This window comes from Rhipicephalus microplus, chromosome 3 (assembly GCF_043290135.1).
Source record: "Rhipicephalus microplus isolate Deutch F79 chromosome 3, USDA_Rmic, whole genome shotgun sequence".
NCBI lineage: Eukaryota > Metazoa > Arthropoda > Arachnida > Ixodida > Ixodidae > Rhipicephalus > Rhipicephalus microplus.
The window spans coordinates 20442403-20469924 of NC_134702.1; the positions used below are offsets into that span (position 1 = coordinate 20442403).

General features: G+C 47.2%; 1 protein-coding gene across 2 annotated transcripts in view; it reads right to left on the bottom strand.

The window, feature by feature from the left end:
- Positions 1–27522, bottom strand: part of LOC142803624 (uncharacterized) — a 201287-nt gene that overhangs the window by 27655 nt on the left and 146110 nt on the right. For both annotated transcript variants that reach the window (XM_075889027.1, XM_075889028.1), the window contains one exon: positions 14865–15113. In XM_075889027.1, coding sequence (XP_075745142.1) covers positions 14865–15113 — 249 coding nt within the window. The remainder of the gene's footprint in view (positions 1–14864; positions 15114–27522) is intronic.

The following is a 27522-nucleotide window of genomic DNA, read 5'->3' on the forward strand; positions in this document are numbered from 1 at the left end:
ACACAACGAAGATGTGTGTTCAGAAATAGTATTTAACATTTTAGAATACTTCATATATGCTACTACGGGAGAGTAGTTAGCCGGCTCATACGAGGAATGTGTATAGAAAAAAAAAGGGTTTTTCAATTTAGAGTACTCGGTATTGTACTATGGGAGAGCGGAAAGCCGTCCCAGTTCGTCTATTAAGGAAAAAAAAAAGTTTTCACGATTCAAAGTACATGATACTCGACTGTGGGAGGACACAAAGCTGTCTCAGGGGACCCACGACAAAACATCTTCAAGCTGTGGAGAATAATTTTGTTAAGATTTATTTTACACCCTGAACGCTTTAGAGCACTATATGCCTATACTTATATGGGAGAGCCATAAGCTGTCCCGGTGATATAAGTGACTTTTGAAAGGTAAAATGACGAAATAAGCGCAGTCCCGTTACTGCCTCTCTCACAAAGGAGGACACCTCCACAGTTCTGCGCAGAGGATCGGGGTAAGGAGGGATTAAAAAAGCATAGGGAGGAATTAAATGTATAGAGATAGAGAGAGGAGCAGGAAGAGAGAGAGAGAGAGAGAGAGAGAGAGAGAGAGAGAGAGAGAGAGAGAGAGAGAGAGAGGCACAGTGACAGCCACATACGCAAGTAAGAAGAAGTTAGGAAAGATGAACACGGTCGCAGGAGTCCGAGGACGGGGCACCACTCAGCGAGAGCTCTTGTCGGCGTCAGGAGATGGCGAAGGGCGAGCCCAGTCGGCCCAGAGCTGCGCTGTCGTCGGAGATCGCGGTGGTACAACCGGTCGGCACGAAATCCAGCGAGCGAGACTCCCGGTGATCACAACTACCACTTCGCAGAGGGCGGGCGCGTTAAGAAAAGGTTAACAATTCTGAGTACTTCATAGTCTACTATGGAAGAGCAGTGAACCATCCCGATACGTAAACCATTATGAACGTCATGTGTGTTTAGAAAAAGTGGGTAACGATTTGGAGTACTAGGTACTCTACTATGTGAGAGCATAAAGCCGTCCCATGGGCCTCACATTTGACGAGGCCCTATTGACAAAAATTAAGCCGTGAACGAGTTCACGACGAGAATGCGAGGTACACTGATCCATAGCGGCGGCGGGGGGAGGGGTAGAAAAAGTGGTTAACAATCTAGAATACTTGGTACTCTACTATGCGAGATCATAAGACAGTCCCGTGGGCGTCACAATCGATGAGGCCGTGTTGACAGAAATTACGGCGTGAACGAGTTCATGACACAAAATGACCTTCACGGGCGCATCGCGCTGTTCCGCCTCACGGTTTAGAAAAAGTGGTTAACGATTTTGAGTACTTGGTATTCTACAGAGCATAAAGCCGTTCGTGGGCCTCACGCTTGATGAGGTCCTGTTGACGAAAATTAGGGCGTGAGGCCAGAGAGTTTCGTCGTATCCGCACGCCTCATGGAGGTCCTGGACGGCTTCCAGTTTTGTGCGCAGACGTAGCGTGCGTTTAGAAAAAAATGCTTGACGATTTAGATAGAGTACGATGTCTTCTTCTACGGGAGAGCAATAAGCTGTCCCAGTTCGTATTGATTGATGTATGTAAAATAAGTAGGTAAGTGAGTGTTGGTGTTTAAAAAAAAACGTTTAACGATTTCGAGTATTTCATACTCGACTATGGGAGAGCACTGAGCTGTCCCGCTAACGGGGGGGGGGGGGGATTAGAGAAAGGGGGTAACGATTTAGAGTACAGGGTACTCTACTATGGGAGAGCACAAAGCCGTCCCGCTAACGTACTCGACGACCTACTGAGACATACCAAGCTAGCAAACCAAGCTGTCCCAGTACGACGTGCTATACTAAGCGAGCGCCATAAGCTGTCCTAGTTGCGCGAACAAAAACTGCAGCCCTTTCTTAATCATCAACAAAAGGGCACCAATTATGATCCAGCAGTTTTACTCAGTTTGAGCTTTTACGTCAGTCTTTTAATGCCTGTGGTAATTTTTAACTAAAATAGCGAGTTGGCGACCAAAGATGTTGAGGACATTCTTCGCAACATTCCGGCGCGCACACAGCCGACGAGAAAACGAAAGGAGAGAAGACAAACGGGCGCGCCTCGCCTTCTCGCCTTTGGTTTTCTCGTCTATTGGGTGCGCGCCGAAATGTTTACAATAATGTCCTCAAACCAACTCGCCCAACTTTCCGTACTATTAGAAGGATGCCAAATTCAAAGAACTGTTTAGTTCCCACATTTACCGCCAAAAAGCCGTGGACTGATGACACGCTTTGGTGAGAAACACGTCACCGCTTCATGTTCACTTTTGCGTTCTTAGCGGAGCACTTTTTCTTTCAGGCTCTACCAACTCTCTCTAGAAAAGAAGAGCCGATTCCCAACACCGTCTAGAAAAAAAGTTTAATGAATTGATTAATTAATTCACTACTTGCTTTATTGTAGACAGAGGAGCTATCTCCGCTGTAGTGTTATTCTCGACGGAGTGCGGTGTAATTAAGAAGAGGTCATGCGTTTCAAGTCGCTCGGCACAAGAAACTTTCATTTCTTACAAAGATATCCCTCACGCTGATAAAATTCACGATGGTAGCGAAAACGCACTTCTGCTGCGGGGACCTTTCGAAAAGACATCGCATAAGGCCCCGCATTCACTGCTCGAGTGCCGGTGGCACAGGTTCAAAAACAAATCAAGCAGATGACATTCATACAGCGGTATTAAAACTCCATGCACGTCTCTGCATGCCCGCTGCTTTTTTTTTTTTTTTTGAAAGATCGAAGCCAATACGATGCGGTATGAATAGAGAGACTTGTACTATGTGCATGAGCGGCAGCTCAATACCGAAAGCAAGTTTATAAGTATTCTGCCATCTGAGGAAAATATTACTTCGCGCACCGTACCTCGAGAAGGGAGAATATGAAAGACAATTCTAGAAAATAAAATAAGGTAAAAAAAACTATGAGAGAGCATCTATACGAGCCGCGTACTTTCATCTTTAGGGAAAAGCGCATTAAAAATTTCTCCATTCAGCCAGCAAATAACCAACCCAGTCTCGCGAAGGCGGTCGTTTCTAATGTCTACAAAATAAGTACAAAGAAATAAAAGGAAAGAGGGACAAGGAGAGATGGCGTATAAAACGAAGAAACCAATGCGAGAAAAAAGAAAAAGAAAAGAAAACTCGAGGAAGATACGACGAGTGCGGATGGACTCGAAGCAGGACGGAGACGATGACAGATGAGTAGGTCCTGCGTTCTCTCATTAAGCTCGAGTAAAAAAAAAAAAGAAGATTAAAAGGACGCCCACGAGAGAGGCGCGACGTGTGTACATGCTTACCAGGACAGCTACACACACGCCGTGGCAGGCGTCGTCGTATCGCGGGCTCGGCAACATTAATGAATGTCATCCATTCACCTCTTTTTTTTTTCCAGCTCTGGAGCGCGTATACGTGTGCCGTATTTCGTCGAATTCAGACAGAAGCATTCTTCGGAAGATATGGATGGAAGAGAGAGAGAGGAAAACAGAAGTTTCACCACAAGGGCGAAGCAACAAATTTAAAAGCGTCGCACTGGAATTTCGTACGAAGATGGCCAAGGTTTTTTCACTGCATGGAGTTGGGGAGGGGGGTGGGCGGACCTGCGACAAAGGAGTTCCTTCAGGGGGGGCAGGGAAGCTGAGAACAGGAGCGTTGTGTTTTAACCATACTTGCTCTTGAGGGAAGGCAGAGAGCAACTTTTTTATTTTAGGGAAAGGGGCGCTCAAGTCGCCCCCGCCCCCTGCTGGTGCCTACCCCGAAGAAGCGCTGACAGTTCATTGCTTTAGCAAACGCTGCCGCTGCAGAGAGCGACGTGACCTTCGTGTTGTCTCTAGATTCAACGCAAACTTTGGTATGAGTGTGGTGTTTGGGCTAGTTGGTATGACATGACGATAGCTATATCACTAGAATAGAACGACGACAAATGATTTGGGGTGAGAGCGCAATACATACAAAGCTATGAACCATGTGTTAATTCCCTCTACAGGTATAAGCGCGTGACCACAGAAAACCATGCTCTGTGAGTGTAATCTGAACTGGTACAGCAGATCAGGAAAAATCAGAAAAAAAAGAAAAAAAAAACAGCAGCCGAACCAGCCGAACGAAAGACGAAGTGCTGATAACTGGGCGAATCGCTTTACTCAGAAAATGTGGGAATGGAACCAGAGACCCTCTGCGCAACAGCTATGTATAAAGAAAGAGAAGACAAAGTCCCTGAAATAACCGCCGCAGGAATATTGCCGAGAACATGGACGTTGAACGTGTGCGTAAAGAGCGCCTTCTACATCACGAATAAAAAAAAAAAAAGTTACAAACAAGTAATAAAACGAAGTTTAAAGGACGACGCTTTGGGCGGTCATTAAAGTTCCTTCGGTTGATTAAAATTAATTTTGCCCCCTCTACTGCGGCGGCACGCTCTTTACAACCCTATGGGCATTTAAGAAACGCTAAAGCCGGCAATTTAATTAAACGATTGGCTTCTACAGCCACTTCTGTCTTTCTCCTTTGTTTTTTTTTATCGTCTATTTTTTCCTTTTTCAAATGATGGCATACCAATCTACCTTAGAGAGAATAAAAAAATAAATAAAAGTTGCATCTTCCAACTATCGAGCATTGGCCCGTCGTTGAAGTCGAACTAGCTTTGGGTAAACACGGTATACGCGAAAGCAGCAGCCCCTAAGCACCACCTACATAAATACGCGTGCTAGGGGACACCGTTCATCAGCGTTCAGTCATGCACGACCCCCCCCCCCCCCTGTTTATTTCTTTATTTATTAATGTTTTATTTCGAGTCCAGTCTTCTCTCACTCTTCAGTCCCTAAGCTGTAAAGGAGAAGCCGCTCGGTCATGCATTCTTTAAGACGAGTCGCAGCGAGATCGAACGGCTCGCATCAGCCGCAGAATACGCGGCGAAGGCCACCGCACGTTTCGTTTTAGTTAGTTCGTGGAGAAAAGCAAGGCAGGCAGTCGTATCGACAGCATATACAGCGGTGGCGACTGCACAAGAAGCAAACATAAGTGCGTCTGCGCCGGAGTTTCAAGAGGCGGCCTCACGTCATTATCTACGAATTCGCTATTAAAATTGAGCAAGGGGAAGGAGATGGAGAAAACTCACAGGGGTACCTCATCCATTTGCCTAAGAAGACTCGAAGGCAAACGTCGTTTCTTCTTCTCAGTAGATGCACTGATCCACCTCCACTCTCCCCTCCAGACTCCATCCTTTCCTCCGACAGCTCCCCGTCCTTGACGTGGTTTCGCACTGCCGATAGTTATAGCGCGAGAACAAAACGACGACACAGAGACAAGAAGGACACGAAGGACACGAGTCGTCTCTGTGTCGTCGCTTTGTTCTCGCGCTATAACTATCGTCATGCCACACCAACTAGCCCAAGCTGCCACACTTTGCACTGCCTCCGAAATCAGAGGCCCCGGAAGCTTTCTACGTCTCGCGTGATTCAGCACTGTCCCCGCGATCGGCCCGCCAGTAACGAATCGACGTTGTCATGCGATGGCGTCACTATGACGTCATAATGATGCCGTGGCGAACTTAGGCAGTCTTTGACGTCATGCTACCATCATGTGGTGATGTCGTGGCGCCACAATTTTTCGCGGCGTCACGCTAACTCACCGAAGAAAAGTGGAAGCTGTGCTATTCCAATAATTATCTGAGCCTGCAAGCCTTGTAGGGCAGGTGACTAAAAAAAAAAAAAGATTTGTAAGATTTGCTATTGTAGCGTTGAATGCCTTGCTGCTTCACCACTACACTACAGTTAACTTATTGAATGTCACCACCTATATAAGGTCCAGCGCGGCTTTCCAGCTCCAACTTGAACGATACCGCACCTAGTTTTCAGTCCGTACAAACTGATCCACCCTACATAATTTTCTTCTTTTTGATGCTGAGACGGCGGAGCACCAGCCTCAGCATCAAGTGTCAGGCTCGCGGGACGGCTTTCAGCTCTCCCATAGTAGAGTGCGAAGTACTCTAAACCGTTTACCACTTCTTCTGAGCACATTTCATTCAGGCGACTCAAAGAGCAACGTCCAGCTTGTAATAACCGCTCAAAATATTAATCACGAAAGCGATAGGAAGCGGAAGGGTTCACTAGCAGAAGTGGCCGCGGAGGCTTCTAATTAATTACCCAACCCGGACGACTCGAGGAAGTTTGCAGTACCCACTCTTGTGAGATACATTTACCTTTATTTTGTCTCTTTTTTTTCCCTAATTTTACTACTTAAAGAATTTCGCAGAATTGCTTCCTGTGTCCGCACGAGACCGCGACGGTGGTTGGCACTTCCGACGTCATCAATCTTAAGTTCCTCGAGTAATATCACCGTCTCGAAGTTTACTTATTCATTTTCCAGCTTTGCCGGCTTCACCTGCGCGGAATATTTGGCGCGGCCCGACATATTAATCGCGAGCGAGGACCGGATAGAACGACGAAGGTGGGAGCGCGTCTCCGTCGGGAAGAAGCGAGCCGGTTTGACTCTTCAGTGTACACGTTTCATGCTTTACACGAGCTATTTATAGCTCGCTCAAGCGGGACGCTGTTTCTCTCGCCGTTTGCTTTTATTCGAGAGAAAACACGAGGGCGGACAACAAATTGAACTTGTACTTCACGGAACTAAATTTGCGTAATTGCTTGCGCATGCCGAAGACCGAGACGCGCGGTCCCCTGCTCATCAGATCCGAGCGACGCAGCGAGGGCTACACAGAGCGACTTACTATTTAGATTGAAAGTTTATTCCCACCACGTACCGAAAATAAATTTTACAACGTGTTTCGAAAAAACTGGTTAACTATATTTTGAGTCCTTGGAACTGTACCATGGGAGAGAAAAAAGCCGTCCCGCGGGATTCACATTTCATGAGGCCGTACACATGGTTACTTTATGACATGAGAAGAAGTGCAAGCACTGCTTCACGCCATCGCTGTCCCATTTTATGGAGACGCGTGCCAGTGTCATTGGTTTTCGGCGGAAAAACTTCATTTCTACGATAAATTGCAGCAAAACTTCCGGCAAAACTACTCGATCAAACTTCGTATTTTTGAAAGACACGACCAAACTTTAATTGTTATTGTGCGAAGTACTTACTCAAGCAGAACGACGGCATTCATGGTTAGAGGGGAATCCACATAACCCAACCGTCTTGCACAGGCGAATGGCAGGCGCGCCGCAGTTCCGGGGGCACCGGTGCTTGTGTTTATTATTAGGTTGTAACCATTTTTTAAAAACCTCTATAGCCTTTGTTGAAGCCGTTCATGTAGTCAGCTACAAGCTCAGAACAAGTAAAAGCTCCGCGCCAGAGCTTGGTTAACCTCCTGGCCTCTCTCCTTCGTTTTTCACTGTCTCCACTTCCATACCTTCAACGCACCTGCCCCTGATATTTGCAATATGTTCGTGTTGAGTGGTTTCTGTTCTAACCATGAATGCTCTTTTGCTGCTAACTTACACCATAGCCTCCTTTATCTATGCTTACACGTATAATGTTTGTGTGTGTGTGTGCGCGCGCGCGCGCGCGCGCGTGTGTGTGTGTGTGTGTGTGTGTGTTTGTGTGTGTGTGTGTGTGTGTGTGTGTGCATGCGTGCGTGCGTGCGCGTGGAGAAAATACGCTCGCTTCCGTGGTCGCGAAGCTGACTGATCGATTGACTGCTTGAACAAAACACGCGGTCTCACGTTCTTTCGTTACGTTCCTCCAGCTACTCTAACGCAGCTAAATCCCCAGCGCGAAGCTACAGGACGAAACAGAGACGCAGACATGCATCTCGCTTAGCACAGTTTCGTTTTGCAAATTTCAGTGCGGATTACCAAAGTGTCCAGTGTGTTCCGTCCTTTTAAACGCTGCATAGATCGCCTCCCTCTCACGTTTCCCCGCCGTATCAACCGGTAACGTCGTCTAACGTTGTTCGCGACAATTGCCGGGCGTTATATACAAAAGGGTCTGTGCGACGGCCCGCGACCTGCGACCGTTTTCATCATCCACGCACTCGAATCACACGTGTCCATTGAGGTCTCGAGCTGCTGCGAGTCGAGTAATCCCTCACTGTCGGGTACTCCGATCTAATCCGCGTTTCCCGAAGCGAACTTTTTTTATAATCTCCGTCCTTTCCAGGGCTCGCAATGCAGACCTCACTCCACAAGGTCCGTAGCGCTGTTTCCCGGATTGGATAGTATACGTCGACGCGTAGGATTTTTCCCTGTGTTTGTTAACGTTGGAAAAACTACAGGGAGGTCCAGGACTTCTAGCGCTCACGGCGAGGCCGGAACGCGGATAAAACCGGATCAGTCAGGTCACGCGGAACCGACCGTACGCTTGCAATCAGCACGTTCGCGTGTGCTCTTTCTATATATATGCGTACGTGTGCGAGATTGCACATTCCAAAGGTGCATGAATTTGATGAGACGTCATGTAAGTTTTTCGTACATAATGAGAGTGCGGGCAGGTGAATACGGGTAGAGGAAGGATTTGCCGTGCTCTGGTCTGCGACGCTGCACCTACGCGAATCTGTGAGATCAGAGCTCGATACATACAAGAAGACAGATGAAAGCCCCCGCGAATGTCCAGGGCGGCATATCGGGATCTGTTCCACGCGCACTACAACATGCGGCTGCGTAACAGTAGCTTTGTAAATCTGTCAGTGTTTTCAATTTTTTTTTCTCTTGTTCCGCACGCACTACAACATGCGGCTGCGTAACAGTGAGTTTGTAGATCGGTCAGTGTTTTCACCTTTTTTCTCTCTCTTCTGTAACTACCACCATCACTGGCATCACTGCGGTACAGCCGTAACGTGAGTTTTTTTTTTTTTTTTTTTGCCACACGGAATGTTAGACACGCAATGAAAATTCCGAATAAAATATTTTCGTTTCGGTTTTTGCTCCCTTGCGAGTACATCAGGTGCTGCGCCGTCATGCAACAGTGTACACCGGCAGAGCCAAACCTTTTAGCAAAACGTTGGTTATGAATTTTTTTTTAAATTTTTTAGGGGCGAAGCTTCTTATGGCGTGGCTTGTGCGTACCTCGTAGTACGTAACCACCAGTGGCACATAGCCGAAATAGCGGTCCTTACGATTTTGACCTCCAAGGTGGTTCCGGTGAGAGATTTCTTCTGTGTGTTGTTGAACAATAAAAGATAGTGCTCAATGCACATGTTAATGGCTGCTAAGGGGGAATGAGAGACAGGAGCATCCGGCCTTTAGGTAACGCGCACGCTGCGATCCCCATTAGCAGCTATTGGCATGTACATTGAGCACGATCTGACAAGAAAGGGTTGCTACGTTATACTCGCTGGGTGTAACCTCCTTGGTTTTAGAAAGGTTTAGCGAGCGTTGGGCCGCATAGCCATGAATACAGTGAACTAGTATATACCATGAACTCGAGGTGGTTAAAGGTGGGAAGTAAACCCGAAGCGCAAGCCGTAAGAAAGTGTGCATGTGCCACCTCCTGTTTAGTCCTTGAAATGTCCGCTGGATGGCGGTGCTTCTATATGGAGAATATATGATGAAAAGATGCGAGATGGTGGTACTTGGAGTGCTGAATAGATGGACGAACGGACACACAGACAGATGCATGGATGGACGCATGAACGGACGCAGGCGCGGATGCATGGACGAACGCAGGGACGGACGCACGAACAGACGCACGCACGGACGGGTGGATGGATGCATGGACGGTTACACAGACGTACGCAGGAACGGACGGAAGCAAGAACGAATAGACGGACGAATGCTTCGCCCCACTCCCCATCATTCACTCCGTGGATATGCTGCCATTTTTTTCACTAATAGCACTGAATGACATTTTTGTGATCATAACTTTCGCTTACCTAGCGCATTAGTATCACGAGAGAGATAGAGAGGGTAAAACAAATAGAAATGGGGAATGATACAGAGAAGATGAGGGAGAGGGCTTAGAAAAAAAAAAAAACGACCTATGCGCTACGCGCAATGTCTTCGTAGAACCACTGAGCGAATTTTCATGCAAATAACAACACTTCCTTCGAAGTCATCAAACACAAGCACTCAGGCAAACAAAGTATAAAATGAAATCAGGAAGAGGAAAGCGACCTTCGAGCTCAAAAGACGAAAGACAAACGAAATCGCGCGTCGTTCGACGGGCACAGAAATGCTTTATACACAGCGCGACACAAATCCTTTTGGTGCGAGCAGCTGCAACGGCCCCGTTTTATGTCTCTTTCCAGCGACAGCAAATCTAGCTGACAAAGAAGCAGCGAGAGGAAAACAGCTATACGGAGCATCACACGACGACATGGTCTACACGTATATATACTTACACGTGTATAGGATCTCGCACACACGTTTGCTATAGTGCGTCGCCTGCCATGCTCTGCTACGCGTCCCACACACAACATTGTATAAGTCTCTATACGCAGGTATAGGCTTCACCTCACGGTCCGGTACCTGACACCTTCGCTCCTCTTTTCTCTCTCTCTCTCGTCTCCGGTCTTATTGGATTTACGCGGCGCTCAGAGGTTAACACGACGCCGTTTTGCGCTCTTCGCACAAAACACACGCACACGGCACCAATTCGACGCGCTCGCCGTGTGTATCTGTCGCTTGCTATAGCTCGACAAAGCTTGCTAGCTTGCGAGAACGACATCGCGAGAAAACGCGCAGGCTTTCGTTTTTGCTTCGCCGTTGCTGTTCAGTGTTCGCGCGACGGCTCAAAAGGTGACGAGCTCTACCAGGTGTGCACGCGCGTATATCGCGAAGAGAGAGCGCGCGCGTTTTGGCGGCGCGAAATAAAACAGGTCGAGTCGTGTCAGGCCAACGCGCGTTTGCCGCAGACGCGTACGCGGATGTTTTCGTTCACATACGGTTGGTTTTATTACGATTATTATTATTATTGTTGTTACTATAATGTTTGGCGAGGTGCTTCTGCGCGACACGACGATTTGCGCGCGTCGGATCGACACGAATAGCGGGGAGTGTGTTGTTTCACGGCTCGTCTGGCGTTTGCGTTGGGCGCGAAATTGGATCAAATAGGCCCAGCGTAGCGCGCGATCGGATGTCGTTTCACGCGTATCAAGCTGTGCCATCTGCTAGGCGGCGTATGAGCGGCATCGTGTGGTTCTGGTTCAGGTTAACAATGCACATATAATATTTGCTCAAGGTAAGAGGGAGAGTTACATGAAACGAAAAGTTATATTGCGTTATATAGATGAACACTTCATGTTGTTCCGGTTCAAATTAAGAGCTATGTTGGATACACATGGTACTTATTGAAGGTAAAGATTTGTTATCCAGAGTTAAGAATGGCGTCCGAAAGCGGGCGCCACTGCGGATTGGTGTCGCGTCCAATTTTTTCAAGTTCTAAACTTGAAACAAGCGACCTATCCCGCTTTTTACGCAAGCTTTGGCACGTTTATCTTCTCGTGTTAAAAGTACGGGCATCGATTTGCTAAAAGCATTACGGTTAGCGCAAGTAATGATTTGGGTTAGTGCCAGCGGTTCCATGAGAGCGTGGAGCTTAATGGCTACAGTTATAACCCATCTTCTACGGACATGAAATCTTACGCAATACCTTCCCCCCGCCCGGTCCTGAGCCTGAAGAGAGGGGGGGGGGGGGGCGATGGCATGCCGAAGAATTTAGCGCAGAGTTTGACCGACTTCCGTCTCGATTAGCGGTGGAACGCAAATTGCGGTGCTCCGGGCGATTGTATAGAGAAACGTGGCACTCGGCGACGTGGATATCGAGGCTTGCGCAATGATCGAGAAACTTTGACGACGTGATCTCAACCGCGGTAAAGACGCTGACGTATACGAGAAGCACGTGGCCGACATACGTCTTCTCAAAGTTTACCGGCGAGAAATTCGCTGGGCAAACGACTCGACAACTAAAGGTAGAAAACATACTTTAAAATAGAAGTGTAAATATACGCAGAAAAGTAGCAATAGACGAAGATAACGAGCAGTACGGAAAGTTAAATGAAGGTTAAAGAAACAGTGTACTATTATGCGCTCGTTCATACACTATGCACAAGAGATATAATTTATTTATTTATTTATTTATTTATTTATTTATTTATTTGATTTGCATACACAGGTACACAAGGACACAGAGGAAAGAGGGAGAGAGCAAGCTGGCGACTGCCACCTGGAGGGGCACAACGCCTGCTCACTCTTTCGGGAGGAGGGAAGAAACAGAGGAAACAAAGATTAGAGGGGAGAAAGAGGAAAGAAGATGAGGAAGGAAAATATGACGAAGACTTCGCCGAGTATGAGTAAAAAAAAAGACCGTCTATAAACCGGTGGCCAGGTCCGTTTCGTTCATAAATGTAAGGAGAGCTCGGTGGGCCTGGTCGCGTCGCGAAGCAGAACCGGTCGTGACGCCAAACAGGCTCATAAAGAGTGTTCCACACTCGCCTCCATGGCTACAGGCGGCGCTGACTGACACTCCCACGTTCAAATTCACATATAAACTCAATAAATTGGCTGGGGGTATGGCCGCCGCGGTAGCTCAGTGGTAGAGCATCGAACGCGTCATTCGAAGGTCTCAGGTTCGGTTCCTGCTCACGGCAAGTTATTTTTTCACCCACTTTTCTTTGTTCACATTTGCATTACAATTGGTCTAATCACTTCCTATATACATTCCTTGACATTGTTGTCTGTTAGATCTCATTATATATATATATATATATGTACACGTGCGCAAGGATGGAGGGAAGAGTCTTCCGAAATAAGTTAGGCAACTCAGCAAGAATGCTTTCCGTGAGCTTTGTAGCAATCTTGTGCCTCGTATTAGAAATACAGATACCAGCGACAGACTCACCCGCATTCGCCCCTCCTTTCTCGACGATCCCGCCAATCAAGTCGCCATCGTTGCGGACAGATTCCTCTGCGCGATCAACGAGGCGACAGGGCTTGCGCAATCGAGGGCTTACGTAAAAGCGAAGCGCCCCTCGAACAACATCGGAACGGTAAATTGCAATGGCGACAGTTCCACCACGCGTGAAGCATAGCACTGCCGTGGATGAAGGTTCCCCATCTAAAGAAAATGTGCTTACGAAAGTAAAGTAGTAACTGCCCTGCGCAGAACAGACGACTCTGGAAAGAACACGCACATAGTCCGGACAGGACAGCTGCGCCGTATCCGTATACTACATGCGTACGCGGCCGGGCTAATGCACATGCTTTTGAGCGTTATACGTGGCACTATAAGATAAACCACGATAAAAAAAAATGGCAGCATATCCACGGAGTGAATGAAGGAGAGTGGGGCGAAGAATTCGTCCGTCCATTCGTTCTTGCTTCCGTCCGTCCATGCGTCCGTCAGTGTGACCGTCCATGCGTCCATCAGCCCGTCCGTGCGTGCGTCTGTTCGTGCGTCCGTCCCTGCGTTCGTCCATGCAGCCGCCCCTGCGTCCGTTCATGCGTCCATCCATGCATCTGTCTATGTGTCCGATCGTCCATCTATTCAACACTCCAAGTACCACCATCTCGCATCTTTTCATCATATATTCCCCATATAGAAGCACCGCCATCCAGCGGACATTACAAGGACTAAACGAGAGGTGGCACACGCACACTTTCTTACGGCTTGCGCTTCGGGTCCACTTCCCACCTTTAACCACCTCGAGTTCATGGTATATACTAGTTCACCGTATTCATGGCACTGCGGCCGAACGCTCGCTAAACCTTTCGAAAACCAAGGAGGTTACGCCCAGCGAGTATGACGTAGCAAACTTTTTCAGTCAGATAGTGCTCAATGTACATGCCAGTGGCTGCTAATGTGAAATGAGAGACAGGAGGATTCAGCTTTTAATTTCTTACGGCTTGCGCTTCGTATCTGCTTCCCCCCTTTAACCACCTCGAATTCATTCATGGTATATACTAGTTCATTGTATTCATGGCCCTGAAGCTCAACGCTCGCTAAACCTTTCTAAAACTAAGGAGGTTACACCCAGCGAGTATAATGTAGCAACCCTTTCTTGTCCGATAGTGCTCAATGTACATGCCAATGGCTGCTAATGGTGATCGCAGCGAGCGCGTTGACTAAAAGCCGAATGCTCCTGTCTCTCATTCCCCATTAGCAGCCATTGGCATGTACATTGAGCACTATTTTTTATTGTGCAACGACGCACAGAAGAAGTCTCTCACCGGCACCACCTTGGAGGTCAAAATGTTATACTTGTTACATACTACGGGGGACGAACGGGTGCCGCTATAAGGAGCTTCGCCCCTAAAAAAAAAAAAAAAGGCGAAGCTTGGACCGCGAGCAGCGCAAGGCTGGAAACAGTGGAACGGGACGATTCTAGAGACTGATCCGGTTGCTTTTAGATTGTTTCTAGGCCTTAACTAGGTGATGCATATTGTTTCTAGGTTGCTTAGAATTATATGCCATTGCTAAGTTTAAGCAAGGTGAAACGATGTTGCTTCGACATTTATTCACAGCGCAGAGAGGTTCCAGTTAAGCGACAGACAATCACGGACACGACACGGATGTCTGTACTCCAGAGACAGAAACTATAGAGCTGAAGCCGCGCTGAAATCTTATCGCGAATTTCGTCATCATCGATTAGATTAAATTGCCTCAAAAACACAAACTTTTCTTCCACAGATTGTCGCGCTTGTCCGAAACCGCACTGCACTTATCAAAGGCACCCAAAATGATCAGCCGACCCCGAACCTAATGATTTTTTTTGTTTCCTTCCACGACGCCCATTGCTGCGCCCTGCAATAAACCAGCTGTCTTCCGTCAAAAGCATCTAACAGCATGTCTAACTACTACTCCAAACATCAACAAAGATATTGGCCGCGATATCGGTATATCTACATTATCTTAGTAATGTTTAGCCACAGAGCATCCATCAAAGTTTCCTGACAAGCACTCACCCAAACCTTGGTGTAGGCATTGGGGGGCGAAGCTTCGGGTCGCCCGTTCGAGGGAGCCACCTTCTTCGACAGCGAGGGGCTGCCGGTCTTCCTTTCCGCGTCAGTCGGGGCGGCGGGGCTAGCGCTTCTCGGGCTTTGCACGGCGAGGCCCTGTCGCTGTTGCTGCTGTTGGTGGTGGTGCTGTTGCTGGAGCTGGCGGGCGTACGCCATGCGGAACGCCGATCCCACAAGCGAGCTCAGATCTTCAGCCTGCGCCGGGTCGAAGAAATGAAAAAAAAAGAACTCAAGTTGAGACGTTTGCCCAAAGTACATAAAAACAACAATACCAGTGCACGCTGTGGCTATGCGACCTGCTTGCTAATCGCCATATGCGTGCCCTTAAAGAGGTACTGACACCAAACATTTGCCCTCGCGTTTTTCTGCTTATATGCGTTGCTGTAGAACTGTTAGTCATGACAGGACACATTATTCGCTGCAGCACGCGACAGATAATTAATTACAGGCCCCTCAAAATCGATCAGTTTCGGTTTGAGAGAGTTCCAAAAACTGGATGCAACTGTCGCCACCTAGCGAGTGCAACTCTTGACCACGTCAGCACACAAAACTCTGACGCACTTCCGAACGGTCCGTATCAAGAATTACTTTCGAATAGGAAACGGCACTGGAATGTCGCCAAACACAAAACTTTCTATGCGTGCGCCACGGCCACGCACTCGCAAACCAGCCGCCGATAAATATAGACTTCGGAAACTAACGCGCAAAAGAAAAATGGCGGCTATGACGTCATCATAACTTGTTTTCTTGACCACAGCGTGGTGACGTGAGGGAAGTAGGGGGTCACCTGGGGGTCACCTCCGAGGGTGTCTATAGCGCTATGGAGTCGGTCGCTCACACAAACTTCAAAATTAATTTAAAATACCTTCCAAGCTATATTCGCTGTTGATATCTTTCAGATGATATACTGATGTTCACGAGAATCGACCCCGCAGGCTACCTCGGCCCCGAAATTTTGTGCCAGTGCCCCTTTAACACATTTTTTCACCTAAGTTCGCAAGGGTTGCTGCTCGGACAAGATGGCCATTCACAAACGTAGCGTGAATAAGCGCGGTACATAAAAGAAAGCAACGCATATCTCTATACGTCTGTCCATCTTTACTCCCATCTATCTCTACGCGTATACCTATATCGACGTACGTGTGTTTCTTTCTTTTAAGCACAGCGCACATATGTCGCCAATAAACGTTATCTGCTTTTGAGGGAGCAAGTCAAGCCCCCATCCTTCCCTACGAAAACCGGAGGGGTTTGCGCGGTAGCACACTTAGCGTGGCACTTCGAAACCATACTACAAATTTGCTTTTGTTAAAACTGTTTTTAATAATGCACTATTGTGACACTAATGCGTAACGCCATAACCATGCGTGATTTTGTTTACATTCATTCAAAGAACTTGATGGAAAGGTCCCGCAAATGGGTGGGATGGGCAAAAGGTCCCACCTATGGGACGGCCAGGAGTTCTTGAGCAACCAGATAATTGTTAATATGCATCCCCTATTATAATCCCCGACGAAACTATAGCAGTATTATTTAAAAAAATAAAAATCAATGAAATGATATTCCCGAGACATATAATGCAGAAATATGACTACCGACTTAACACAGAACACCGAAGACGCGTATTAAAGTTGCCGGCCGAGACAAGTCAAAACTTCTTGGAAATTCGGGACGCAGAAGAAGCACTATCCTGTGGTTTATCATCAACGTGAGCAGCATAATTAGTCGCAGTTTAAAACTATTTCTGTCCACGGTAGGGCGAAGGCTTCACCCAATGATCTCCGGTGCGTCCTTATGCAAGCTGATCTGAGTTATAGCCAGCAACTTTCTACAGTTTCACAGTTTCTTTTTCGTTAATGACAGTTTTTAGGTGGGTTAGGGTAGTTGGTTCATGAACAATATGAAAGAACAACGTAAATACAGGACAACGATGCAAGCAGGACACAGCGTCATGACCTGTGTGTTTCACTGACCAGCCACATTTTTTTTCATAGGGAAGTTTTTGAAGATTTTCGTTGGGACTGACAGTGTGGACAGCAATGACGAACCGGTATGCACTCGCTTGGATCTCTTGAACTTATGTTTCACTTCCGCAACATATGCACCAGCGTGCAATCCAATAGCGATAACGGGCGATTATGTTACGTCACTATAAAGATCAAGTGACATCACCTATTAAATAGTAAAGGGACTAAAGGTCCCTTATAAATTTGTAATAACTAGTTACGGGACTGATACACATCGCGTATCAACCAGTAACGTGGTCAAAATCACGTGGCATCACACGAATGGCCACGCGACGTGTCTTCCTTCAAAACGTTGTGATAGCACGTCACGTGACACGTTCCCGTCAAAACTGCGTGACACAACCGTAGCGTGAGAACCAACCAAAGCTGCAGAAGAATGACCAAGCCTCGTCCTACTTAGTAACAATACTAGCAAAAACACGGTATCTCGATCAAAAAGCATAACTAGCAAAGCTTAGCTAGGTCGAACACTATAGCTCGGCTGTTGGTTCCAGCCTTGCGCCACTAGTGTGAGCTGCGCTCCTTTATTATTATTTTTCTTTACGGTGGAGGATTAGAATCATTATTTATAGAGCACCAAAAAAAGGTCAGGCGTACAGCCAACGGCTAATTACCATTACGACAAGTAAAGTGTAGGAAGAGCCTGACACTGCAACAAATCAAGAGAGTCCACACAGACAGGTGGGCGAAGATATAAAGTGAAATAACGTCGGAAGCGATCTTTGTCTCTCATTTAATTTTTTTTCCTGTCGTTTCGTTTTTTTTCTCGTTTTGCGATCAGCCTTTTCCACTGCAGACAACGCTCGTTATTTATTTATTTATTGGTACTGCAATCCCCTGGAAGGATTTTAGCAGGTGGGTACAAAAGACGTAAAACATCAGCATATAACACCAGGCAAACAACGTGTGTTTCTCTCCCAACGTGTGTCTCCGTCTTTTTTTTTTCCTGAGTAGGACACGTGACCAGGTCACAAGGCGAGGAGCGCGTCACATTTGACGCGCGAGAAACAATTAACGTTGACCGCTCGGCTAATCGACAGCCCGAGATCATTAGCAGCAGAAAGCAGCAGCCGACGCAGTATAGCGGTCCTCCAGACAGGAGGCCTTGGCAGGCAAACAGGCAGGCGAGCAAGCAGTCGGCTGCAACCGCAGCGCCGGACGCCAACGGCAACGCCAAGATGTTGGCCGTCTCACCTTCTTCTAAGCCTCAGCGTGACGTCACCTCGCTCCCCCCCTCCCACATATTCCATTATCTTTCCAGTGTAGGCGGTCACCCCCTCCCCCTCACTTCTCCATCAGAATGCTATTAGGAACGTGTTCACCACACCAGCCGCGTCAATGACGAAGAAGTCGTTGTCTCGGCGACAATTAGTGGGGAATTAAAACACCAAGCGCGCGCTCGGCGACCTCATCACCGGTATTTCCCCAGTTTGTCAGCTCATGTTACACACTCGACAATGTAAAGCTCATTTTCTAATAGTCCCAATCGCGCTATAACAAGTACAACAGAACAATACACGTCACGTGCTCAGTATCGTGCTGTAAGTGCACGCGGTGTCTTTTTCTGTTGTGATTGTCATAGCGCAGTTAAAACCATTACCAAAATGCACGTAAAAAAAAAACTAAGCGCAACGCAGTGTTCTCCTACAACATAAAGCTGTCGAAAGTACGCAACACGAGCGTTGCGTTATGCTCTGGTGTCGCTGTCCTTAAAAGCGTTTTATACTGCCATTAGGTCGCGCCAGCGAGGCTGAACCTCAGCACTGGTTACGCACCTGCTTTTAGGGTTGCGCCCCCCGCCGTAACTTATTTTACGCCAATCCTTCATGGCATGTTTGTTGAGCAAGCTTAGGGAAAGAAATGTGACCTTACATAACCTGTTTCGGCGCAAGGATTATGTAAAACAAAGGTGAACAACAGCCTCGTGTGTGTTACTTACGGCTTGGAACATGAAAATTTCGGGGCCACGTGATTGTATTTCCGCTTGCGGCGTCAGCAGTACGTGTCATGTCAGTGCAATTTTGATTCAACGATTTACATCACGGGCAACATTGCCTTTAACGGCCATGTTTGAAGCGAAATGACGTTATCACAGGCGCTTGCACAAAGCAGTCATTTCACCGAAAAAAAAAAGTTTGGCCCCGTATTTGCATGTTACACTACAAATGTCGTCGGAAGACGATAGGCTTGCGTCTAAAGAAAGTGAACAATAAACCTGTTCTGCGCAAGAAAATCGGTTCACGGTACTCTGGAGACGCTGCGTTAGAGTGCCTCGAGCGTGCAGCGAAGGCGAACGAGCGCATCGTCACGTCACACGTGAGACATGAGCGCAATCTGGCAGTTATTGTGGAAAAGGAAGCGCGCGGCATGCGCGCCCGTCTCGAAGGTGATAAGGTGTAGAACGCAAAGCGACGGGTAGGTGGCACCACCGTGTCGTCTTAGCAAAGGGTTGGAAACACTTGCCTTTTCGTGCAAGCGTTCCATGGTAAGCGCAGCGTGATAAACGCTACGGTCCTTAGAATTACCTATGTATGCATTTTATAGTAAAACATACACATACAGAGTATTGACGTGTTGTTATGGTGCCTCAGATATGTGCAATAATTGATTTTTAATTGACAATCGCACAAGTATGAACGCTAAGCCTTGAGCAACAGTGGTGGGTGCTGCGGATGGGGTAGGCCGTTTGGGGCATCGTATGGAGCTGTTTAGAGTACCGTTAAGGTCGGACAAGCAGACAAATGTACAGACAGACAGACAGACAGACAGACAGACAGACAGACAGACAGACAGACAGACAGACAGACAGACAGACAGAGGGACAGACGGACGGACAGATGATTCACGGTTTACCATTGAAACCCTCCGAAGCTTCACCACACTCATCATCGTTCACTCCTTGGATATGATATAATTTTTTTCTTCCTCCATGCTTTGGACGCTGTTTGCGTTCGAAATAGAATAACTTCTACGCAACGAATGCCCTGCATACTTCGCTAAAAAAAAAAAAAACTCATGTACCAAAAGAAAATGAACGCTTCATTTCGAGTTTGGAATTTGGAGTCACTGCTCCTTTAAGTTTGACGTAACTTGAAGGAAAGAAAGGAGATGTCATTGAACTATTGACCTCGAGCAGCTGCCGTATGCTGCGTTACATGCCGAAAATAACGCGCCGCGCAACACGCTATCTCGCGGGAGCATTTGAAGACGAGTGAGCGACCCCTCATTTACGCAAACCCCCGAATATTTTTTTTCCGCCTTAGGAGAGTACTGAACGCCCCGAAAGTGATCGTTTGCCTTGAAACAAACAAACAAAAAGGGCGCAGTAAGCGCAATATGAGCTAATATCTTTTTAACAGACGACTTCAACTGACAGTATTAAGCCACGTACTTCGCATGTCCTGTCGTATTCCTCGCGCTATTTCCTAAATCTGCAACGGCCAGTGACGACATCTTTTAAGACAAAACGAGCGATACATCTACCCTTCAATACTACAGATAATCGCGGATGATCGGACGGGAAACGAAAGCCAGAAACGCACTCCCTTGAGTTCTTCGCGGGTGAAATCGCCGAAATCTTCTTTTCGCGTGCTCGAAATATAAAAAAAAAAGCTCGCAGAGAGATCCAAAAACAAAACTAACGAGACGTACATCAAAGGCGGTACACTTAAGTGGCACAGGAACCCGCTGCTACACCGTTTGCACTTCGAACAAGGAACTACGGGAACTACGGAAAGTGAGATAACGCACGCGAGCACGGCAACGGAGTTTCTTTTAACGAGCTTATTATATGCGTCTTTTAAGTAGAGAATACGCATCATACAGGCTTGAGCGAAGTCTTAAGCGGAGCCCCGCAAGCGCAGTACAGGTAATAAAAAAGGCAAAAAAAAAGAAAAAAAAAGAAATGAGGGAAAAGAAAAGGTAGACGAGCAGCACGCTCCCGCATCCTTTACGCTCCTCCCCCTTGTAAGCGAGCTTTTCTGCACGTAGGGTCTTTGCAAGGTGAAGCCGACCTTACAACGTAAAAGGAAGCAGGTCGGAACTTCACTCTGGGAGAAGGAGCGCGGCGGTAGACACGCCTTGCGTCAGCACGGGCCGCTGAACCGCATTTGCAAAGGAATCGCATTTGAGAGCAAGCGGGCGGGCAAGCGAACAAGAGGGTGAAAAAAAAAAGTTGGGGGGTGGGTGGGGGTAAGAGAACAGGAAGCCTTCCACAAGGCGAGGAAAGCACGTGCCAGCCTGGATCATCGACCGCCAGGGGGCGATGTTCACGTGAACAGCAAGAAAAGGGACAGATTCGCGCTACACGCTACGGGAGCAGCACGAACACGCACACGAACTTGTTTCCGCGTTGTCTAGGCGCTTGTTGCGAGAACTCGCGCATTGGTCTTCAAAACTTGTGGCACCAAGATCATGACAAGGTTACATTAAAAGGCCGAGCAGGAAAAAAAAATGAATGAGTGGAGTTGGTGTTACCGACGTTACTTAAACATTAAGGATAAAAATAAAATAAATATTATATATGTAGTTTATCCACTGACCGAGGATGATCCGCCACACGATTCCACGAAGTAGCGACCATGATATGGCAAACGTTTGTTTTAAACGCTAGCCAGCCATGTTCGAGATACTGGGTGCAGAAGGCAGACGATACAGCATTCGTCGAAAAACGTAAGCGGAGGAGACATGCTTACCCCCGTATTCAGAAACGCTTCTCGACTCGACTTTCCCCCTTCACTTGACAGAGTTGAGCAGTGCGTCGCTGCTCGGCTGAAAATGACGCTGCCCTACTCAAGAATAGCAACAAATTATCACTGTTATGCAGTGTCTTACCCTGCCTAGAGATGGCGCTACAATCGAATTTCTCAAGTGAAGGTGGTGCGTTGAGTGAAGGGGCGTTCTAGAATACGGGGGTAAGACTCTCTCCGTCCGCTTTATTCGGTGGAGTGAGCCGTCGGCAGAGGACCGAGCACACCATGTGAGTCTGTGTGCCGAGTTAAGTTATATATGAAAAACAGGAGGAAATAAACGCAATAAAGATAACGAAAAAAGACAGTAACAAAGACGAGTAAGATAAAAGCTGCCCCCTGACCCCCCTCCCGCAGGCGGTAGGCTCCAAATTCGGCTCTCACTTATACCATTCACCCCTCCCCCCCTCTCCATTTTGATTCTGCAGTTAATGTTGCATCAGGCAGGGAAACCGTGACACCTCAAACAATGCCCCCCCCCCCCCCCATTTTTTTTTGGTTTCCTTTCGTCGCTCTGCGTATTGTCAGTTCGCGTTCAGAGAGGATACCAAACGGTGAGCAAGTAATAACAAAGAAAAGCCAAAACGTGAGATGGCAACGGCAAGAAAATGGAAGTGGAAAACCAAAACGCACTGCTCATAACAATAACACAGTTGTTCCTTTTTTTTCGCAAACCCAGGCGTGAAAAGGAAGAAAGAGACCGCTCAGCGCTGTGAAAGGGACGCGCTTTTTTTTTGCTAAACTAGGGGGCCGTATATATGCACAACTACATTCTTCACTGGGACGATTTTCTCGTCGTTAGCAGCGACTCCATCGCGGCATAAAAAAAAAGCTAATGACAAGAAAGAGAGAGAAAGGCGAGCGAAGCTGCAAACACACTTGTGCTGAAGCGAAGCAAGCAGGCGAAGAGGACGGCAAAGAATACACATTGCTTGTTAAGCCTTTCGCCTCTTAAAGGCGTGAGGCTTAGGCTCTCCCAATGTGCTACGGCCTCCACCTTACACGCTTTTAAGCGCGCACGCGTCGTGGTTCGTACTTAACATGTTCCGGGCTGCCGAGAAATGCGCGCAGCGCACTTAGAAACAGGAGCGCTTAGACGCGTTTCCCAGATACTAGACGATTAAAGAGGGAATAAAGGAAAGAAAGATTGAAACGAGGAAGAGGGGAGGCGACTTGGTTCTGCGTTTGAGACGAGTAGTACAAAGTGGGTAAAGAGCTCTCAAATCGTTTCGAGAAGAGCTATACCTACGCGAACGTGATTGCGTGCGAGTGGAAGAACATCTGAAAAAGGGAAAGTGGGGCGACGAAAGAACAGCCGCACGGGCCATGGATTACGACATTCGCTGACGTTAGCGGTTGTTCCGCGCGAAGTTAACCCAGAAGGAGGCGGATCGTGACGAGTGTGTGGCATTGACCGAGACCTCAACAAGGAGAAGTTCTTACGCGTGTTCGGCATCTATGTGTAAGGGTAAAAAATGAAGTGTGAATTCGTATATACGATGCAACAGAGGCCAGGTTAAACGCCACGATTAGTGAGCCTACTTTCTAAATATTCCTAAATGGCACATGCAGAAACGAAATATGGACAACATTGTCTGAGCTTTGTGCTTCATTCACTTCAAAAATGTAGTGGATACATGTGCTCTGTCAAACTATGAACGCAACCCAAGTGGTTTTTTTTATTTTTTTTTCGCCACACTGGGCATTCTGGAGAATGAGTGAAAATGATCGAATGAGCGAGGAAATGTGCGTCCTAACACACGAAAAGGATGATGACAATAACGCGGAACGTTGTGACGCACTTAAGGGACACTGCGCGTAAGTCTTTGTTTTCATGTGACGTTAGCAGGCGTAGGGCAAATACTAACAGGAAGCTGATGGAGCAGGGAAAATACGTCTTTGATGGTTCTCCGCAGCCGATTTTGTTGGACTGACGGCATTATTCAGCTGGAATAAGAGCGGCAAGAGAAAAACAGACATAGTCAGTACTGCCACCGACAAACTAAGCACGGCGTATACGATCACAAGATCGTTGAAGAGATTCGGCTGTCCATTCTTTACTTCCAATCAAGTACACAACAAAAAAAAACGAAAGCTGGTAGTGGAAATAATTAAGAAAAGAGGCGAGAGACATGATGATTGCCATCCATCTATACCATCTTGCGTCTTTACTGGTCTCCATCTCGTACATCCACAGACACACACATCAGGGCACCACACACGCATAGACTTACAACACTCCTGCGGTCAGCCGTAAACTACTCGAAAAACGCACGGCGAGGCCTGTGTATAGGCTATCAGGAATGACGTACGTAGTACATTTCCACGGCTAACGTTGTCTTGATGATCGAAGACATATCCACTGGAAGTGGGCAACAGAAGGATAATTATCGAGAAGCGAATGCGGAGGTGGAGGCAAGATTGGTCCATCACGGCGTACAAGGTTCGCAGTATAACCGAACGCTGTAAGCTCTTGTGACTGGCTTGAAGGAAAACACTTTCTTCGCTAACGTACGCGATTTCACCGGATGACTCGTATTCATTAACTCACTAGGTACCATCATGTGCGTAGGCAGGGTGAGAGGTCTGGTGTTAATAGATTTGTCCTAAATACTGATCTTATTCTAGACATTTGCGAAGAAACTGTTTTGTGGAAAGGAAAATTTGAAGCAGGGCAAGAGAAACAATAGAAATTCGCGTATAAGAAGAATTTATACGTCAATAAATTTAGGCCGACACTAAAAGACAAGAGAGCCATCCTCAGATCATTACGCATCCCATTCCCTGTCCCAGTGACGTTCTCCACATGCCTCATGCCTGCAAATTTCATAACAGCACCGCTCTGCCTACTTCCCATTGGCCCTCGTTTGGAGTTCTCGCGGAGTGTGGACCACCTCCCCTTCCCACCCCCTGCCTAGTATAAAAGGCTGGCTACAACTCGGCACAAGGCCTACCTATATCATATTTGCTTTCACATAAAATTATTATTGAGCACCAAGTATTCTGCTCAAAGTCGACATTGTTAGGGCAGCAGGTGTGGCTACCTCAGTCCACTTCATACGTGTAAAGCATCAAATTGGTCAAAGTAGACATCGTTAACCGCTTTGCCTGCCTTTGATTTCTACCTTTCCTCCCTCCTACTTGCCCTCTGTTTTTCTACATCTCTCTCTGGTCGTTTAATACAGCGCGCACAGTATTCGAGTTGCATGCTATCATGACTAACGTGTCTTCCTTCCTTTCTTTCTTTTGTTTAATGATTATCCGCCTGCACTAGAACAACAACAACAACAACCACAACAACAACAACAACGACGACGACGACGACGACGACGACGACGAAATTTACGTTAGCTGCTGCCATTTAGCCTTATATATTGGTGGCCACCTAACGTGCGACAAGCGCGAGCGCATTCAAAAAGAGTTCAAAGCTCTCAAAACGTCAATCGCCCAGAAAACGCTACTCCAAAACTATACAGCCCGTCGTCACTCTTCAGAAAAAGTTCCCATGCTAAGCCCGGCCGTTATAAATCCGTTTCCTCTCGACAGACAAGCTGTCAACGGGGAGGCCGCCCCGTCGTCGTCACCTTTTTCCCAGTCACTCATGTTGCCCGGCCGGGTTGGCGTTTCCGCGTGGCTTGTCTGCAGACCCTTTAGCGCGTCCACGCATGCATTCATACTTCCCGGAGCGATCCGTATATAGTACAAACAGACTCAGTGTCTGGGCGGCTGAAGGTGGCGGCTGTTGACCTCGGGCACCTATATAGTCCCGCATTCACGCAAGCAGAGTCAACTGTCTCTACCCTCTCCACTTTATCTTTCTCTCTTCACCACATCCTGTCCCACGCCCCTGGCTCGACAGCGCAGCACGTTCCGGTAGGATGCGGTTTCCTCTTCACACGACGGCGGTCACAGATAAGGACGTTCGCGGCCCTTTTACAATAATAATAATAATAATAATAATAATAAAAAAAACACTAGAAGCACACTCGCGCTGTGGGGAGCCCATTAATGTGTGCATGAATCGAGGATGCGATGCCAGGAAAGGGTTGCGCCTGAAGAACCTCCACTCGAGCTCTCTCTAAGCACGCTTTATATACAGGGTGTTTCAAGAAATGTGTCCAATATTATTGAAAAATTACAGGAAGGAGCCATGTGCGTGCTACCTGCGGTGATCCCTGTATTGTCAAATAAGGCATCTTTAGATGGGCACAACAATAATTACGTCAGTAATTATGGAAGTTAAAGACAAATATTTTTTTACCACTTGAAATAAGCGTTCGAGTGAAATGGGCGAATTCAGGTACCTCCGGCGAATAGTCCATAGCCACATTTAAATTTCTGAAAGGCGCCACACCAAGGCGGTCTAGTGGCTAAGGTACTCGACTGCTGACCCGCAGGTCGCGGGATCGAATCCCGGCTGCGGCGGCTGCATTTCCGATGGAGGCGGAAATGTTGTAGGCCCATGGATGTGCTCAGATTTGGGTACACGTTAAAGAACCACAGGTGATTGAGATTTGCGGAACTCTCCACTACGGCGTCTCTCATAATCATATAATGGTTTCGGGACGTTAAACCCAACATGTCGAATTTCTGAAAAGCGGCCACTGTTAATCACCGCGGAGCGATAAAATCTGGTTAGTTTAGCAGGCGAAACCAAAACCGACACACCAAACAACGCACCTGCCATTCACTTGGAAAACGCCCTAAATGACGACACTGTTCTCCACGCATCGGAGGAGGAGGATAAGCGAGCGTTGATATAAGCGGCCACGTAGCGAAGTGTCTGGATTGACGGTTGATAACGGCGAAGCAAACGGTGTCGTCACTGTGGGCGTTTTCGAAGTGAATGGTAGATGCGCTGTTTGGTGCGTCGGTTTCGGTTTCGCCTTCTGAATTGGCCATATTTCATCGCACCGCGGTGATTACCAGTGGTCACTTTTCAGTAATTTCAAAGTGGCTATGGACTATTCTCAAGAAGTGCTTGAATTTTCCGATTGGACTCAATCAACTAGTTCCACTGGTTGAAAAGTTAATTGTTTTAATTTGCATAATTATTGCCATACTAATTGTTCGTGCTTATCTGAATATGCCTTCTTCCACCGTTATAGGAATGCCGCAGTTAGCATGAAGAAGCCTCCTTCTTGTATGGTATGGTATGGAGAACTTTATTAAAGTCCTGAGGATCGGTCCTTTTTGTCATTTTTAAATATTATTAGACACATTTCTTGAAACACCCTGTATAATTCAGCAAGCATCGGCTTTTGCATTGGTGTTCGGTCAGACCATGAGAATGCGGCCAGCAAATCAGTTCGAAATTGAAGCCACCACAATGTGTCCGGCAGTGCATAGTTGCCATATAGCACCTGAACCATTACCTATCAATAAACCAATAAACAACTTGATAAACAAAGCCGTATTAGCAAGACAATCGATCTTGTCATGCGAGATAGCTTCCCACAAGCCGCAAATAAGATGCGGAAACGGCATGCAGCCGAATTTACAAAAACGTCTTACGCTGTAGAACTGTCAGTAACTGATGAATTCAGCTATTCGCGAAGCTGGAAATATCACTAGCGAAGCCGAGTGAACAATGGCAAAGCGCGAGCACAACATGAAAGCTTTGTGAATTAGGCCATTGAAGTTTTGCGTGCCATCTTCGCATTGGCACATGGATGTTCTGTCGTGCACTTCCGTCTAACTATACTTTGTTAAGATAAATTGGACGTCCTACATTACATACCAGAGTATTCACAACGTCCACCTCACGTTTCTTTCTTTCTTTTTTTTTTTGCTATCGTCATGCAAACATTGCTCACAAAGCCCTGGTTTACT